Below are 17,139 nucleotides of genomic sequence, written 5' to 3'. Positions count from 1 at the left end.
ATTAGGGGGGTGTCCAAAGGGTTATGAAATCCCCACATTTTTAGGCAAAAAAATAAGGATTTTGCATTTTTTTTTTTTTTTTTTTTTCTCCTGGTCTGGAATGGAACTTTTTCTCCAGTTTTTTTTTCACCAATTGTGTTTTCGGTATAGGTACATGTAAATAAGCATCCTGGATATCAAAGGAGTCCATGAAATCTCCCTGGTTCCAGGGCCAAAATGATGGAGCGCAAAGATTCCATATGGAACTTGGGGACCCGCAAATACTTGTTGAGGGATTTGAATCAAGAAAAGATTGGCGTAGAAGCCAGAGCCCCTCTTCTCTGGTGGGACAGGAACTATAACCCTGGAGGCTAGTAGAGAGTGAATTGACACCTGCAGCGCTTTTGCTTTTTCCAGATGGCCTGTGGTTAAAAAAAAAAAAAAAGAAGTGCTAGCAGATGCCTCCTGAAAGTCAGCGCAGCCCCGAGACTACACCGTGAACCCAGGCGTCTGAGAAAAGCAGAAGCCGGCCTCCCACACTGGGGTCCCCCAGGGAGAGGCCCACCCCACTTGTCGGCTGGGTTGGCAGCCGGATGCCAAACTATTTTAGCCAATCCTGGACCAAATAGAATGTCTCTGGAAAGGGCCTTCTTAGAGTATGAGTCAGTGCGCCAGGAGTGCAGCCAGAGGGCCCTTCTGCCTGACACCTTGGAAGTTATGACGCCAGTGTCGCGCTGCTTTGCTTCATCCAGATAGGAAGCAGCTGATATGCTCCACCAGAGGTAATAGCTGGTTTCCATGGGCCCCCGACATAAGGCCCTCCTCCAGGGCATCAGCCGATGCCATGGCCGGATGTGCGATAGCACTTGCACATGCATAAATTCACTGAAGTGTCCGTCGGATCCTAGAGGGAAGCCGTATTTGAAATAGGAAGGGTAGAACTCTTGATAAGATAGAAATCTGTTGACGTGCACATTGCCTATTTGCTACACTCCTCGGCAGGTAGCGGGTAAAAGGATGCAATGCGCTTGGATACCTGAAACCGCCTATTAGGAGTGGTCCAAGCCTCCGCTAGTATTTCCTCAAGCTGTTCAGATTTAGTAAACTCCACTGAAATCTTTTTTCTGATGTTTGAAAATCGGAAACTTGGGTCTAGGAGCTGGTTCCTTGTCCTCAATAGAAAGGACCAATCTGACTAAAGCAACATCTACTTGAGGGAGAGGCTCTTCCTGAACTGACTAGGTCTCATCCTCAGAAGCACCGGAAAGATCCTCTTCCTGGTCCGAGAAGAGTTCCGAATCAGAAACCTCAACTGTAGGTGTAAGAGCTCTGTCCTCCACAGACGGTCTGCATCCCGAAATACGGTCCTTATCCAGCATCTGTTGAAAGGGGGCAGACACCTGTGCTAAGCCCTGCACTGATTGTGAGGCACTCATCCATGGGGGTTCCATCGCAGGCAGCCGCAAATGAGGCTGCATAATAGGGGCAGCTTGGACTCCCAAAGTAGAAAGGGCGGGTGTTGTAAGGCGATCCACCAACTGTGACATTACCTGCAACAAGTTGGCCGCCCATGTCTGTTCCTGGCTGGAAGCAATAGATAGGCACACAGCAAGACGTACTAAGTAACACCAGATGCAGAGACCATCCTGGACCGCACCCTGTGGGGACATACCAGTAGTACAAGATCTACATGCACGAAGCAAAGGAGCCTCTATCTTCTTGGAAGCCATTTTACCGTGTTCCAAGAAAAATCCCACACACCTAGTTATATAACAGGAGTGCGCAATAGGGATTAGTGCATTGAATGTGGAGGCCACTCAAATTTAACAATGAGTGGGGCACAGCTATAGTAAGTAAAAAAAAAAAAAACAAGCACACAGTCATATTCAATGCAATAATAGGCAGAATTGCTCAACAATCCAACCCCAGTGGGCTGGAAGGAGCTAGAGCAGGGGTGGGCAATAAGCGGGTCTCCTGACCTGAGGGGAGGTATACAGGAGCCAAACCTCTGAAGACTAACTGCAGGCAGCACATCTCTGAAATAGCTGCTCAGCGTCTGAGCAAGGAAGGAGGGGTAAATCCATGGCGGGAAGCCGCTGTAAGGGATCACACCATGGGCCATGGGAGGGGCTAATAGGGAGAGCTTACCTCCCCCTGCTGACATAGATCCCCCAGGGCAATGGCCGCCTGCAGATCCTGCTATGGCCTCTGAGCTCTGCTGTCCCCGCTGCCTAAATGCCGAGTGGCCAAGCGGGGGTGCAGGTTTCCCGGAGATTTATGTCTTACCTGGTTAAATCCATTTCTTCGAATTTCATAGGGGGCACAGGGACAAAGCTGGGGTATAGGGCTGTGCAGAAGGACTGGGCACCTAACTGTAAATCTTTTAGACATCAGGGCAGCCTAGCCCCTTCTCCCCTATACCCCATCAGGCCAGTTAAGGGCCTGATTCACTACAGTTCACAACTGCGATTTCACACGCAATTGGCCGATTGTTGCGTTTTGTGCATGCATCACAGTGCGTGAACCAGTCACTGCGATCGCAGTGTCTACGCAGAGCCATCGCAGAGTGTCAAGAAGTGGTGTGACAGGGGGGGGGGGGGTTGGTTGGCGGAACGCAGGCGTGCCAGTGTGTTTGAACGCAGTTGCAGGGGCCTGCATAAATTAGGCACTGCGATGCCGTATGCAGCCTGAGGCCTCAAAGCATGCTATGAAGTTAGCAAGTGTGCGTGAGGCTGCGATATTTGATTGTACCAATGGTTTCACAGTCTTGCTAAACATTACGGATGTGTGTAAGGTAAAGTGGGCGTCCTTGTGTAGTGCTGCGACGGTATAGTGATCACAATGGATTAGCATACTATCACAGTTGAACTGCGTGCGTAATCGCTATTGCATTCGCAGTTGCAATACGTAGTGAATCAGGCCCTAAGCTAGCAAACCCAGGTCAGGAGCGAGAAAGGAGAAGGAAGACTGGAACACACACACAGATCCAAACACACCACAGAGAAGGACAGGGGAACCAGAAACTGAACAACCCCCACAAGCCAGGTACGTCAGGGTTGGCGCCCTGTGTCCCCTATGGAATTCAAAGAAAAGGATATAACTACGTAAGAATATAAATCTCCTTTTCATCATCAATGCCATAGGGGACAACGCTGGGATGTCACAAAGCATTTCCCCCTAAGAGAGGGAACACTCCAGAGCCCGAATGTCACACTGAGAGCCCGAAAGGTGAAGTGTCAAAGGAATAGACCCGGATAAACGTGTGGACAGAAGACCACAGAGTTGGTCCGGCGAGCTGCCCAAGAAATACCTACCGACCTGGTGAAATGAGCGCTCACCACGGCCGCTGCAGGGAGGTCTACCACCGGGTATGTGTTTTGCATGGTCAAACGGGGCCAGTGGGCCAAAGTCTGCTTCGTAGCAGGTCAGCCACATTTGTGAAAGCCATAGAGCACAAAAAGAGAATCTGATATCCCTAGTGTGGTCTACATAGATCCGGAGAGCCATCACCCCTTCCAAAGAGGCCTCCTCTGGGCAAAAATCAGGAGACTGAAAAACCAGAACCACAATCTCTTGGTTTATGTGAAACCACTTTCGGAAGGTAGCCTAACAGTGTCCTAAGATTGGCCTGGTCCAAGTGAAAGACCAGAAACGGAGAACAATATGACAGTCTGATTTTCTTCTGGCCATCGCGTTGGCCCGGAGAGTGAGTTTTATAGGTGAGCCAATACATGTCCACCGACACTAAAGGCTCAAATGGCGAAGACTGAAGAGCCCTAAGCACTAAAGAAAAGTCCCAAGAAGCCACCGGAGGAATAAAGGGGGCTGCATGTGGAAGACTCTCTGAAAGAGTACAGAGAGGGAGGAAACCTGAACCTTCAGGAACGAAAGGCGAAGATCCAAATCTAGGCCCTACAGAGGTTACCCGGATGTGGTGGGTAGGCCCATAACCTTGGCCAAGATTATGCTAAAAACCTCTATTTACTGCAAAAATGTATTTATTTATATATAATCCGTTAATTTGGAGTTGTGCACTTGTATTTCTTTATGTGTATAGATCAATTGTCTCCACAGGTAGCACTTCCAATTATATATATGTATGTTCAGGGTGTGCAGTCTGAGGCCCATTTTCTATATAAATCCAAATCCAGGCCCGCCTGCAGGAAAGGGAGAACCTGGAAGAGATGATAAAACCTAGGGTTAAGGCCTCTGACTGAACACCAACAGATATAAATCCTCCAAACCTGGTTGTAAATTCTAGCTGAAGCGAGTTTGTGGGCAGGGAGCATGGTACAAATGATCGACCTGGAAAATTGGCCCTCAGAATGAATGTCTCAAGTCACCCCGACAAAGCGAGATGGGCCAGATCTGGATGGAAGCATGGGCCCTGGAGACAGGAGATCCGGCCACAGCGGAAGATCTGGTGGAGCGTTGATGGAGAGGCCCTGAAGATACATGTACCAAGCTCGCCGTGGCTAATCAGGAGTCACAAGGATCACCGTGTCGTCTTCCAAATTTCAATTTGCGGAGAACCCGCAGAATGAGCGAGATCGGAGGGAATATGTACATGAGACGAAAGACCCACCGAACCACTAAGGCGCCTACCAGAAAAGCTCCCAGGTCCCTGGTGTGAGAACTGTACCTCGGCAGCTTGTGGTTGTGTTGAGACGCCATCAAGTTGACATCCGGAAGGCTCCAGTGATGAACCACAAGCTGAAAGACGTCTGGATGAAGAGACCACTTGGCCGAGTGAATGTCTTGGCAGTTTAGGAAGACTGCTTCCCAATTATGGACCCCTGGAATGAAGACCGCCGACAGATGAATCTCTGCCCAGTTGAGAATGCGACTCGCCTAGTTGCGTTGTCGGACTGAAACTGGACCTGACTATGCTGGAGGAGTGCTTGCACTAGACACAGAGCCTGAAAGAACTCTCTGAGTTCCAGAATGTTGATCGAAAGGCGGCTCTCCTGAACCGTACACCGACCCTGAAAAGACTGCTAGTAGGTTATGCCTCCCCCCCCCCCCCTCCCACCCATGCAGACTTGCGTCGGTGGTGAGAAGAACCTAATATTGAATACAGAAGGGGTTGCCCTTGTCCACTTGGGACATCTGGAGCCACCACAAGAGGGAGAGCTGTACCTCCTGTGAGAGGATGATGGTCCGCGACCTGAAATCGAGATTGGGTGCGTATTAGCAATCCAAGTGAATCAGGCCCCCTACCGGCCGATTTTACACATCGCAGTGCGCAAACTAGCCACTGCGATTGTGACTACACCGACCCATCGCAGAGTGATTGATAGGAAGTGCCGTTTGTGGGTGGTGACTGTGTGGTGGTCGGACGAAAGCAGGCGTGCCAGTGCGTTTCAATGACGTTGCAGGGACGTGCAAAATTTATCCACTGCATGGCCATACGCAGTCTGAAGTCTCAGCGTATGTGGCTGTTAGCAATTTCTGAGTAAGGTCAGGGCTTGTGCAAGTGTGCATATGGGTCAAATGGTACTTGATGTTACCAATGGTTTTGCTATTCTGCTAAGTATTACAGTTGGGCGTATGGTAAAGTGGGCGTCCTTATGTAGTGCTGAGAGGGCATTGCGATTGCAATAAATGAGCATACTATCGCAATGGAACTGCGTACGCATTAGCAATTTCATTAGCAGTTGCGATCTGTGCTGAATCAGGCCCAGGAACCGTTACATCGGGTCAGAACTTCCATCTGAAGTGGTTGGGAGTGAAACTGGGTATACTTCACCATGTCGAAGTTGGAGACCAGTGAGCCCAGCATCCGCATGCAGGAGTGAATGGACACTTGGTGGTGACGCAGCGCTCCTTGTCCGCCGGAAAGAAGACTCTCTGAATGGTGTAGACCAGTACGGCCCACAAATGTTGCATGTGCTGCGACAGAGTTAAAAAAGATTTTCTCCAGTTGATGATCCACTGGTGAGATGGGAGCAGATCTGTTGCCAGACAAAGATGTTCCCTCGAGCATAGCCAGGTCTCAGAGATAAGCAGAAGCCGGCCTCCCATGCTGGGGTCCCCCAGGTGGAGGCCTGCCCAGTCAGCCTGCAGGCTTGGTGGTGGGATGTCTGCCGCCCAGGGCTGTTTGCTTCAGGGCTTGGAGCCCTTGGAGGAAGAACTCTGGGACTTGGAGAAAGACTGTCCCCTGACCTTTCCTTGTGGACGAAAGGAGCGAAAAGTAGACCATGGGGTCGCCGCAGAAGGAAAAAATGCCGTCTTGGATGCCAAAACCATGTTAAACAAAAAACAGGAAATAGGATAGAAAAGAAAATACCTTTCTATAAGAACAAGCACACAGTAAATTCAATGTAATATAGATATAATGGGGCAGTAAATGCTCGACAGTCCAAGCCCCAGTCGCCTTAAAGGAGCTAAACTATATAACCTGACCTGGGAGTAAGGTATACAGGGAGACAGGAGCCCAGCTCTCCAGGAATTAGCTGCAGCTGGCTGTGCACTAAAAATGGCTGCTCAGCGTCTCTGCAGGAGGTAGAGGAGGAGAAACCCTGTGGCGGAAGCCTCCATGAGGGAATGCACCAGGGGCTGGGGGAGGAGCTAACGGCAGAGCCCACCTCCCCCTTCTGACATGGACCGCCAGGGCAATGGTCACCACAATAGAAGTGCCCGTTACCTGAGTGCCATGGTGGTCTAGCAGGGATACAAACGGCCTGGCCACCTGTTTGTCAGAGACCCGCCGGCAGGTAAAGCAGCACAAATGCAGCTCCAAGCTTTACCAATGCGGCTCCCAGCAATACCAACTTCTCCCGGCATCCGGTTGCGGTCCTCTGTGCCTTTGGTGGACCCAGCTGAGGTCACTGACCTGGGCTTCCCCGTTTAAAGTGTGCCCGGATCCTGCCGGCACCAAATGAAAACTGGCCTGCTGGGGGGTGGGGTATAGGGTAGAAGGAGGCTGGGCTGCCCTGATGTCAAAAAAAAGATTAACTGATGCACAGCCCTATACCTCCAGCATTGTCCCTGTGTCCCCTATGACAATGATGAAGAAAGACCTTTTAATTTGTTCATATACATTTCACTGAATTTTTAGTCAGAATCAAGCTGGGACAGGTTATAATGCTTGATAGTAAGTAGTACTGACAAGTAAAGCCAAGTTCCACCAGTGGTATGGTGAGACACGGTGACCAAATTTGGAATAAAGCAAATTTTTTTTTTTTTTTTTTTTTGAATGTTGCTCATATAATGTGCACAAATAAAGGCCTGAGCCTCAAGTGACTATTACAACAGAAAGCAAGCTCATTGTTCCGAAACTAGTAACTGCAGCCACCTATTATAGTAAATTAGCGTCAAGTTTATTGCAGAATGGTCATTAGAAAGACATTCTTGATTACGCTACGCATGGGTATCCGTATAGATGACTTTATTGTGCTCTGTAGTCAAAATAACTTACTTGGAGTTTGCTGTAAAATAGCCCATGTGGCAGGGGTTGTATAAAATATATATATATTACACTGCAGCCCCTTTTGATAAAATGTAAATGATCTTCAATAAACACAGCACTACATTATTAGATCAGACAGCTTAATGTGAACCAGTCATCTTACTGTACACCCAGAGGCAGCCATTTTGTGCACTGAACCAATAGTCAGCCTGTCAACTCAATGGAAAGTAATGAAGTCTGAGACACAAAGGTCAGTACACAAAATGGTGTCTGTCCACTTTAATTGTAAAAGAAAGCTTTAAAATGCATGTTGTGAAGAATAATATTTGTTCCTCCTTAGTACTGGCACATTCACAAATACACAAGTGATATAAGGATATCTGAATTATCCATTCCATCTTCCTGACTGTTGTGTCTGGATTAGGACTGGTAGGCAATGTCCAGCACTCCAGCTGCTGTGGAACTACTCATCCCAGCATGTCCTACCACAGTTTTAGCATGCCCAAACGGCAAATTGATTAGTCCCACGGGAGATGGAGTGCCACACGTTGCCTACCCCTGGGTTAGGAGATATAATCCGTGCACACTGAGTACAGTCACAGCTTCCGAACTCCATTGTTTGTGAATGTAACAAATACACACAGGCAGATTAGAATTTATAAATCATTCCGTTAACTGCAAACTAGTATTAAGCCCAACTGCAGCATAAAATCTTTCTAGACTTGAATTTCTGTCTACCTATATGTCTCAAAGTTTAACCTTTATTATTATTTCTTAGCGTTCTAGAAAGTGCAGGAAACTTATTTGTAATAGCACCCAGAAAGCAACAATTGTTTGATGTAACTACATCTCCATCACCGAAGAGTACGAGACCCGTTCGCTCTCATTTGATTATTTTGTGATATGGCAGCAGTTTTAAAGTGGAAGTAAAGCTGCGGATGTCATAGATTGGCACAGTGTCTGCCATGAGAGGAGAAGGGGACAGGAACGTCAGCTCTGTGATAGTGCCATAAGCCGATTCTGGTTCACCGCCTGGAGTTTGAGAGACCACAACGTCTGGTTCCTTCTCGCCGAATCCAATCACCTATAAGAGACAACCAGTGTAGCAGAATGAGTACGCGGCCAGTTGTGCTTGCGGCAGCATATTAATGGGATGTTAGCGGAAGGCATTGTGGGCCTATTCTGCTTAGTTCAGTAGAGGGGTGATGTCTGCGACCACCAACATTATATATTATTTGTGCACCCCAGAATGCCTTGCGATTGGCTTCTAGCCGAAACTGCTTGGAACTAAAGTTCCCCTCTATATCTGCTGACATGCCCACAGGGTGGCGCTAGACACCACTTAGCAGATTCTTTGCACAAATATTATTAAATAACCTTTTAAATAGATATTTTCCTAATTCATAAAAAAAAAAAAAATCAACAATTTCAGAGACCTTTGAGAGAACCCAGGTTCATTCTATGGAATCCAAAAGACAGGACAGGAATTGGGAGCGCTCAAGGTAAATCCAGCTTAAGAAAACTAAGATAAAGCTGGTCAGCTCGGCAGCATCAGGGCTGTTACCATGACCTGCACCAGAAGCCTGATTTTCTCACTTGCTAAGAGCGGTCACCCCAGTCATAGCATCTGTGTATTACCTCGGAGACCTGTGGCTAGTTCCCTGCATTACAGTGTATACACAGAAAGGTAACTCACATGTACACTCAGGACCTTCCTGTCACAGCCTCGATGGGCCTGGAACCAATTGACCATGTCTGTCTTTTTGAATGTCTTCAGGGCCTCCACCTGAAATGTAAAGATGGAGTTATTTAAAGTCATGCAGAATGTCTCAGGAGTCAGAGTGTAATTGACTCCGGAAAGGTGACCAAGCATTATGGCTATCAGATCCTGACTGCAAGTTGCATTGGTGGTTTTCCCTATGTGATGGCAGCCAACGATCAAATGTCCCCATTCCCTCCAACTAAAGAGCCGCGGTACGATGAACTGCCTAAACTGCATTCTATACCTCACGTTCCAAGCGGTCAAAGAGATACTGCTGAGTGAGCACTTCGCACCAGTTCCTGTCTACTTCTTCTCCCAGGTGGGTGTCCTCACATTCCTTCAGTTTGATCAGGGCCTGAACCTGCAAAGACAGATGAGCGACCTTGTTGGATGTTTCTGGACAAGGTTACAGAGAGCACTGTTCAGCATGGACAAACAAATCTGATTTATGTTGATTTGTTAAAGGATTTTCCTGTGTGAGCACAAATAATGAGCCAAGTCGGTTTGCTGATGTCGCGTTTGTCTGCCTGGGGTGTGATGTTTTAGAAAATAACTATATCCAACCATTGTGATAAGCGATATCAACATAACATTTTAAATTTTGCTAATTTAAATAGAACATGAAAACCGCCTAATGTGGAAAAGCCTGTTCCGTATGAAGCAGCCATATCTTCATTAAGAACCAAAAGTGGAGATTAGCAACAGAGGTGGGAGCTCTAAATTGCTAACCATTTTCCATGTAATTGCAATTTTGTTTTTTTTAATAAATATATTTTATTGAAGCATAACAATACAATACATTCAGTTAGATATACTGTGTGTGTATATATATATATATATATATATATTCACTCACAAATAGATGTTGTGTCAGTAATAAGGTTATAAATATTGTCGATTGTAAATTTTTTAACAGTTGCTCGAACCATTTTTCTACCACCTTTTTTGACCCAAGCCAAGACTATAATGGTACCAGTTGCTACATAAATAGACTAAAGCAGAGTTTCCCAAATGCGATCCCCAAGGAACCCCATCAGTACAGGTTTTAGAGATATCCATGGTTGAGCACAGGTGGTTAAATCAAATAAACAGACTAATTAAGTCACCTGTGATCAAGCATGGCTATCCTTAAAAACTGGACTGTTAGGGTGCCTTGTGGACCGCGCTTGGGAACCTCTGGACTAAAGAATGCACTTTCTATTCATACCAAACATAAAAGCTGGAACAGTGGCGGCCTTAGACAATCAGGCTATATATTAGTTTTCCATTTATCAGCATCTGTGACTTTTTACACTTGTAAATGACCATGCTAAGTTGCCAAGTTCAGTACGTAAACCCGAATGCCTTATCCACAGCTTGAGAGGTGGATGGTTATTATTCATTTTTTATTTTTAAGGTTCTACAAAACTTCCTGAGAAGAACATACAGAAAGTAACAGCAGCCTAGAACATCGCATATCAATGGTACAGCAACTTGAGACATATTGGAAGAACACAGAGCAATTAGTCGACAGACTAAGTAGGACGCAGAGAAGGGGCGAGGACTGGAAAGCTCACGGTATCTTGTCAGGCAACTCACAGGGAGGAGATCGCAGATCAGCACTCAATGGGCCTGGGCCCAATGGAGGGTGAAGAGTCAGAGTTGCTGACAATGACCAGGAGACAAGGGGCAATGGAAGCAAGGATTGTACTAGGAACAAACATGAGGAAGGAGGACCCTGCCCCAGTTGACATTCCATTTCTGCAAGTGGGGTGGCAGCGGGAAGCAGCTCCTGTCCTAGAGCCTCCCATGCCGGTGCGCAGGGAGCCCATCGCTGCACGAGTCAAATCAGAAGTACAGATGTGTCCTCATACACCTGTCCTTTATGGAACTTGGACGCTCCACCATGGATAGCAATTCCCGGACTTTCGTACTTTCTCCTAAATTTAGTGTCTTATTCAGATCGTAGCGGCATACAAAGTTGCTTATAGTGTACTAGCCACTCAGGATTAGTGTTTTTGTCGCAAAGGAATTTGTATAAAGTAGCAGATTAAGCCCATCGATGCATAGCGTGAAGCATGGCGCAGCGCACACACTGGATCTCCGTCTTTTGTCCTTTTACACAGCTTAGCGCCTTAGCAACTGCATGCAATGCCAGAGCCCGGGGTACCCATACATTAGCGATACGACTAAGGTGCATATCTTGTGAAAGTGTGTGGCGAGATGCATAGGCTATTGGGCACGATTTGAGGATCGGAATATGTGGACACATCTGTAGCAGTAAAAAATAAATAATAACTTGTACATTATTAGGCACTCTGTCCAGTGGGCATTTAAACCAAAAAAAACAACAACAGAGTATCCAGCTGGACGGAGACATAAAAGCGGGAGAAGATCATGACCAGTGCAAGATGTAAAGTGCCAACATTCCATAGGAGACACTATCCCCGGCATCCGGGATCCCCCATATCATCAGGAGAGAAAACAATTTGGAGCATTAGTTATTTTTCTTACTTTTTAAAAGGGACTGTAATTAATATCCCCTCTAATCAGTTAGTGAAACACTGGCCTATGTATAAAGGTCTAGGTTTACGTTACCTGTGCTTGAAAAGCTTCATCTGCCAAGTTCTCCATTTTTTCTCCAAAACTTAACAGAAATTCCTCTATTTTCTGGTCCACCAACTCCGAGCTGCAGAGAAAACACAGAAAACGCACATTTATTTACATAACCCCAAACCACTTCCTTCATAGCAATGGGCCACACTACCCTGTTAGTCTATCTCCTGGTCTCTAGCCCAGAGACCGCATGGCTAAGTGATGTGGCCGAGGAGGGTACACTCCCAACTCTGCTCTCTCTACTGAGAAGGTTCCATCAGAACAGCTGCGACATTTAGGAAACGACCAAGAGTCTGATTCAGTGGCGTAAGAAGGAGGGAGGGGGGGTCCTACCGAGGCTGGTGCACGCGGGGGGGGTGGGGGGGGGGGGGGGTGAAGGTGTGTGTGCTGCTGGCCGTGGTCCAGGTCCATGGTTCGTTTCAGTTAGTGTAGTACGGTCCGCACTACACAGTAAAACAGACACATCGCCACCGGTAAGTAAACTCGTACTACCCGGCGGTGGTGTGTTTCTTTTAGCAGCCAATGAGAGTTAGACAGGCTCTCATTGGTTGATGCACCCATGGCCGGAGCCGTGCTGGAGCTCACTCATGAGTGAGGGGAGAGACATCATGACGAAATGATGTCTCTCCCATAGTGCCGAGCGAGAGGATGGAGGAACGGACGGCGGCGGGCACAGGGTTTCAGGTAAGTATTGTGTTTTGTGTGTATCTTTGCGATATATGTAAGGGGCACTGCATACGGGGTCCACTACTGGGGGCACTGCATACGGGGGTCCACTACTGGGGGCACTGTATAAGGAACACCACTGGGGGCACTTCATACGGGGGACCACTACTGGGTGCACTGTATAAGGAACACTACTGGGGGCAATGCATACGGGGGACCACTACTGGGGGCACCTCATACAGGGGACCACCTCTGGGGCACTGTATAAGGAACACCACTGGGGGCACTGTAAAAGGAACACCAGTGGGGGCACTACATAAGGAGCACCACTACTGGGGGCAATGCATACGGGGACCACTACTGGGGGCACTGTATAAGGAAAACTACTGGGGGCACTTCATACGGGGGACCACTACTGGAGGCACTGTATAAGGAACACCACTGGGGGCACTGCATACGGGGGACCACTACTGGGGGCACTGTATAAGGAACACCACTGGGGGCACTTCATACGGGGGACCACTGCATACGGGGGACCACTACTGGGGGCATTGTATAAGGAACACCACTGGGGGCACTTCATACGGGGGACCACTACTGGGGGCATTGTATAAGGAACACCACTGGGGGCACTGTATAAAGAACACCACTGGGGGCACTTCATACGGGGGACCACTACTGGGGGCACTGTATAAGGAACACCACTGGGGGCACTACTACATGCACTGCTACAGGGGGCATTACATAAGGAGCACCACTACTGGGGGCATTGAGGTGCATATGGAATGGAAAGGAATGTTCCCAGAGTGACGAGAAACGGTGGCCATTGTTCATCTTGCCCTGGGCTCGCAATACCCTAGTTATGCCACTGGTCTGATTCAGAGATGAACTTAACGCCAGTGTTTAGTGATTATCGGTAACATGCGCATGCAAGTGATGGACAGACAGGGACCGTTTGAGTGCGGCAACAGGAAGGTGGGGACTCAAATGCAGGCGTCTTTGCCTGCGACTGGGATCCCATATGCAGGCCGATGGCTCCGGGGTATCAGTTCCCAAAACCATTCCGATAACTGACTGATCTGTGACCGATGCTGCGTCTTTGTATGCAGTCACTTGGACTTGTGAAGCCGCCGGATGGGCTTCTCTATACCAATCCCGATGGCTGCCACATTTGCAAATCTGCGCACAGCCGCTGCATACAAATTCACAGCTGTGGCGGCATTAGCGTCCATCTCTGAATCACGCTCCAAGTACGGGAAGCATAAGAAAAGAGGAGGGGGACAGGGTGGAATGGTCTATTGGTAACTCTGACAAGTAGACAGTAACTTTCTCTAAATGTTTTCAAACACTTATGTGGATGCATGATCTTCGATCAGCCTGTAGGGGGCAATCTAGAGAAATATTTATCCATCATATAAAAAGAAATGGAGTTACTTGTTATTTTATAAATAACTATGAACACCAGTCATTTATATTTGTCCTTAAATAGTTAACTTATTTCTTAGAGGTTAATGACAAAATTCAGTAGGTGCACAAAGCACTTCAGTAAGTTAAATACTATTAAATATTTATTTACATATATTGGGTAATACTCCAGATCAGGTTGGATCCCCAATATCTGCAAGAGTCCAGGAGAGAGAGAGTGGTGTCAGTGCTTATCCTTCATAAACTTCCTATGTCTCAGAGTCTGCCTCCGCACCTGCACTACTAACTAATCTGATCCCCTGGTAGCAACCTCCTCAAGGCACAAAGAATACACCATCGCCCTCTACCTGAGAGGAATATTCTGAGCCAGGACATGACATAAACAGGGCTATGCTGCTTCTGGTGTCTAAGATTATCCCCAGAGAAGAGGACAAGCCCAGCACTGACTTAGCACAAACTGGCTCACCCAATAGTGCTGCTGAGGGTCCCAAAAGTCCCTGACCCAATTCTGATAGATGTATGGCACCCATTGGGGGAAGCATTAAGAACAGAAGTAGGAGGAGGACCTCCACAAATACTACTTGGGTGCGCACAGCAAGCTGCGAGAGCTTGTAAATGGACTTGGTCAAAGATGTGACCAGGGCAGGCTCTGCCAGATTGATGGCACAAACACCAAATTGGGCAACACATGCTGTACAGATAGCATCCACGCCGAATCGTCCCTTATCCTATACACAAATGAATGAACTTCTGCAGGATAGGGGATACTTTTCTAAAAACGTTTATGCCTGTCCATCACATTGCACCGACCATCAGCTACTAGAGTACCAATATACAATAAATCTACCCAAAGAGACCTCTGGCTCCGTGGTGTACCATAAATCTGTACTGAGGAGGCTCCAGCAGAAAAGCTGCGACACTTAGAAATAAAGAAATAGATGCAGCAATTGCATAATTCCCCAATACCAAAGCCACAGGGATGGAATCAGACACGTCTTTATTCACAGACTATTTTGTCCAGTTGGAGTTTGGGAAGATTTAGCAAGAATTAAAATAAAGAGAGAGAGACGCACACGTGGGATGGAGAGATGAGGGGGGTGAGAAGATGGATAGGAAATAAATACATGCCTGCAATGCTGGGCACAATAGCTAGTGACCAGGATAACGACAGATACAAAATACTAGTAGTTAAATAGTATGGTAGACTGGATATAGTAGCACAAATCTACTAGGCGAGTTCATCTACCCCGTGTTTTGGTTGCAGCGGACATCTCTTTTTGCGTTAAGCTGCACGTTCAGACCGTCACATTTCTTTATGCAACTCTTGTTAGATGTTGATTATTGAAACTTTCGGAAAGTCTTGTTTACTTGGGAACTAAATGATGGTGCCGGACCTGCTGGGTCCATGAGAGTGATCTTCACCTCTTACTGACGTCTGCCGACAGTGTATAAGCCAGATATCACTGCAGATTATATCACACAGACACTTCATGCATAGCTAGAGCCTGAATGTTGTGTGCAGCACTCCTATCACTCAGTCAGTACACTGACTAGGATTTCAGTTAGACCTCCTATTTTTGGAACACGTGGGGAAAGGATTGTGTTCCTTTAATAGTTGTTTTGCCTCTGTAAAAGTTTGGGTTCAGGTCATCTTCTGGTAAGCATTCCTGATTTGGGCACAAAGACACAAATTCACTGATGGAAGATTTGATTTTCTCCAGATGAAGAGAGTCTCTGAAGGCATGCCCTAAGCTGCAAGGCGCCCTCGCCAAACCGTCAGATTCCTTTGCCGTGAGCTGTGACATAACGATGCCACATTGCAGCCACACAGAAGTCCTGCTTGTGGTGACAAAGGTTTGGAGAAGTCTCTCCTGTTCCTGTACTGTGCAGCTGACCCACCAGGAAAGGCTAAAACCTTTTGCAATGTTGGCATCACGCTGCTGTCTTGAGGAATGAAATCCGCTGTCTTTAAAAGAAGTGTACAGCTACTGTATTATGTATCAAGCACTCAGAACGCAGTACAAAAACTCTTCTACTTGATTTCACCTGGAGCCCTGAAATAGACTGCAATGGGATGTACAGTCACGTACTTGTTGTTGCAATGAAAGGACTGGGCTTCATCCTGCTCCACAAAAGACGAATTCTCGGAGAAGTCTAAACTGATGACAGGTGAATTATCTTTAATACTTTAAGACAGTTGCAGTATGCGGATTGCCAATGCGCTATAGCAGGTTACGTTTATACGGATAGTTGTACAAAGAAAGCGTCAACAAAGTCTTCAGCGTTTTTAATAAATGTTTGAGAATTGCACCTGTCAGGTGACCCCCACAGTTTGTACCCACTTTCTATCATCTCCTCTTCCAAAGTGTTCATTAGCATTTCCTTTAACTAATCAGTACCTGGACAGTTATATATTCCATCTAATGGCACCTAAATGGCGTTATGGACGTGACAAGAGTTTTGTTGGGTATACTTTAAGGTGGGGTACACACTTGGCCGACGGATCGGCCGGCTGGCCAACCTACCGACTGATTTGGTAAGTATGTGGCTGTGATTGCACACTTACCAATCGGGTGCAGGAACCAGTTTTAACGTCTTTGTCGCTGGTTCCTGCGGCCAGCATATGGATCAGTCAGTTGCCTGTACACACAGGCAGATGTGTACGATATATTGCATTAGCTGTGCTGACACGATATATATCCGTGAACAACGTGGTTCACAGATATACTGTGTGTACACACCGGCCTACCGTTGGGATGATATATCGTTCAGTGTGCACCCAGCATTAGCTCCACTTATCAGCAATGTAACATTCTGATGAGAGGTGTCATGGACACAAATACGTTTCTTTTAAGTGCCCAGATACTGCCCAATTGCTGACTACACAGATGTGAGAGAGTGGACATAGAAGGACTACTCTCTTATTTGTACACAGGCGACTGTCCCCACCTGACCGCACAAAGGCGTGCTGTCAGGGGGGAGCTTTATTTAGGGGGAGGGATCTCTGCCCTCCAACCTGACACCTCCGTGCACTGTGACGCAGCAGAAAGTTTAGCTGCCGCAATGTCATGGTGCTATCTTCCATCTTCTCTTTCCGGCGTCCGTACAGTGTGCGCCAGCAATAGTGGACCGCCGGCAACAAGGGCGCATTAGTGAGGGTCCGCTGGGTGAGTGCGAATGCCAGGCGGCAAGGGACGCGTTATGTAGAGTGTAAGACGAGGGCAAGTGCCGGGTGGACTGCCCGAAAAAAAACAGCTCTGGAAGAACACTGTGTTATGGGAGAAGAGTAAGAATGTGATTT

General features: G+C 47.3%; 1 protein-coding gene across 1 annotated transcript in view; it reads right to left on the bottom strand.

Moving 5' to 3' along the window:
* Nucleotides 1-7,270: 7,270 nt before the first annotated feature.
* Nucleotides 7,271-17,139, bottom strand: part of NRDC (nardilysin convertase) — an 86,155-nt gene continuing 76,286 nt past the window's right edge. The window contains exons 28-31 of the mRNA XM_088458306.1: nucleotides 11,730-11,820; nucleotides 9,397-9,513; nucleotides 9,087-9,176; nucleotides 7,271-8,474 (exon numbers count right to left, since the gene is read on the bottom strand). Coding sequence (XP_088314432.1) covers nucleotides 8,274-8,474; nucleotides 9,087-9,176; nucleotides 9,397-9,513; nucleotides 11,730-11,820 — 499 coding nt within the window. The 3' untranslated portion in view covers nucleotides 7,271-8,273. The remainder of the gene's footprint in view (nucleotides 8,475-9,086; nucleotides 9,177-9,396; nucleotides 9,514-11,729; nucleotides 11,821-17,139) is intronic.

This window comes from Taudactylus pleione, unplaced genomic scaffold (assembly GCF_031769625.1).
Source record: "Taudactylus pleione unplaced genomic scaffold, aTauple2 ptg000824l, whole genome shotgun sequence".
Classification (NCBI taxonomy): domain Eukaryota; kingdom Metazoa; phylum Chordata; class Amphibia; order Anura; family Myobatrachidae; genus Taudactylus; species Taudactylus pleione.
This window is presented reverse-complemented; position numbering and strand designations above follow the sequence as displayed.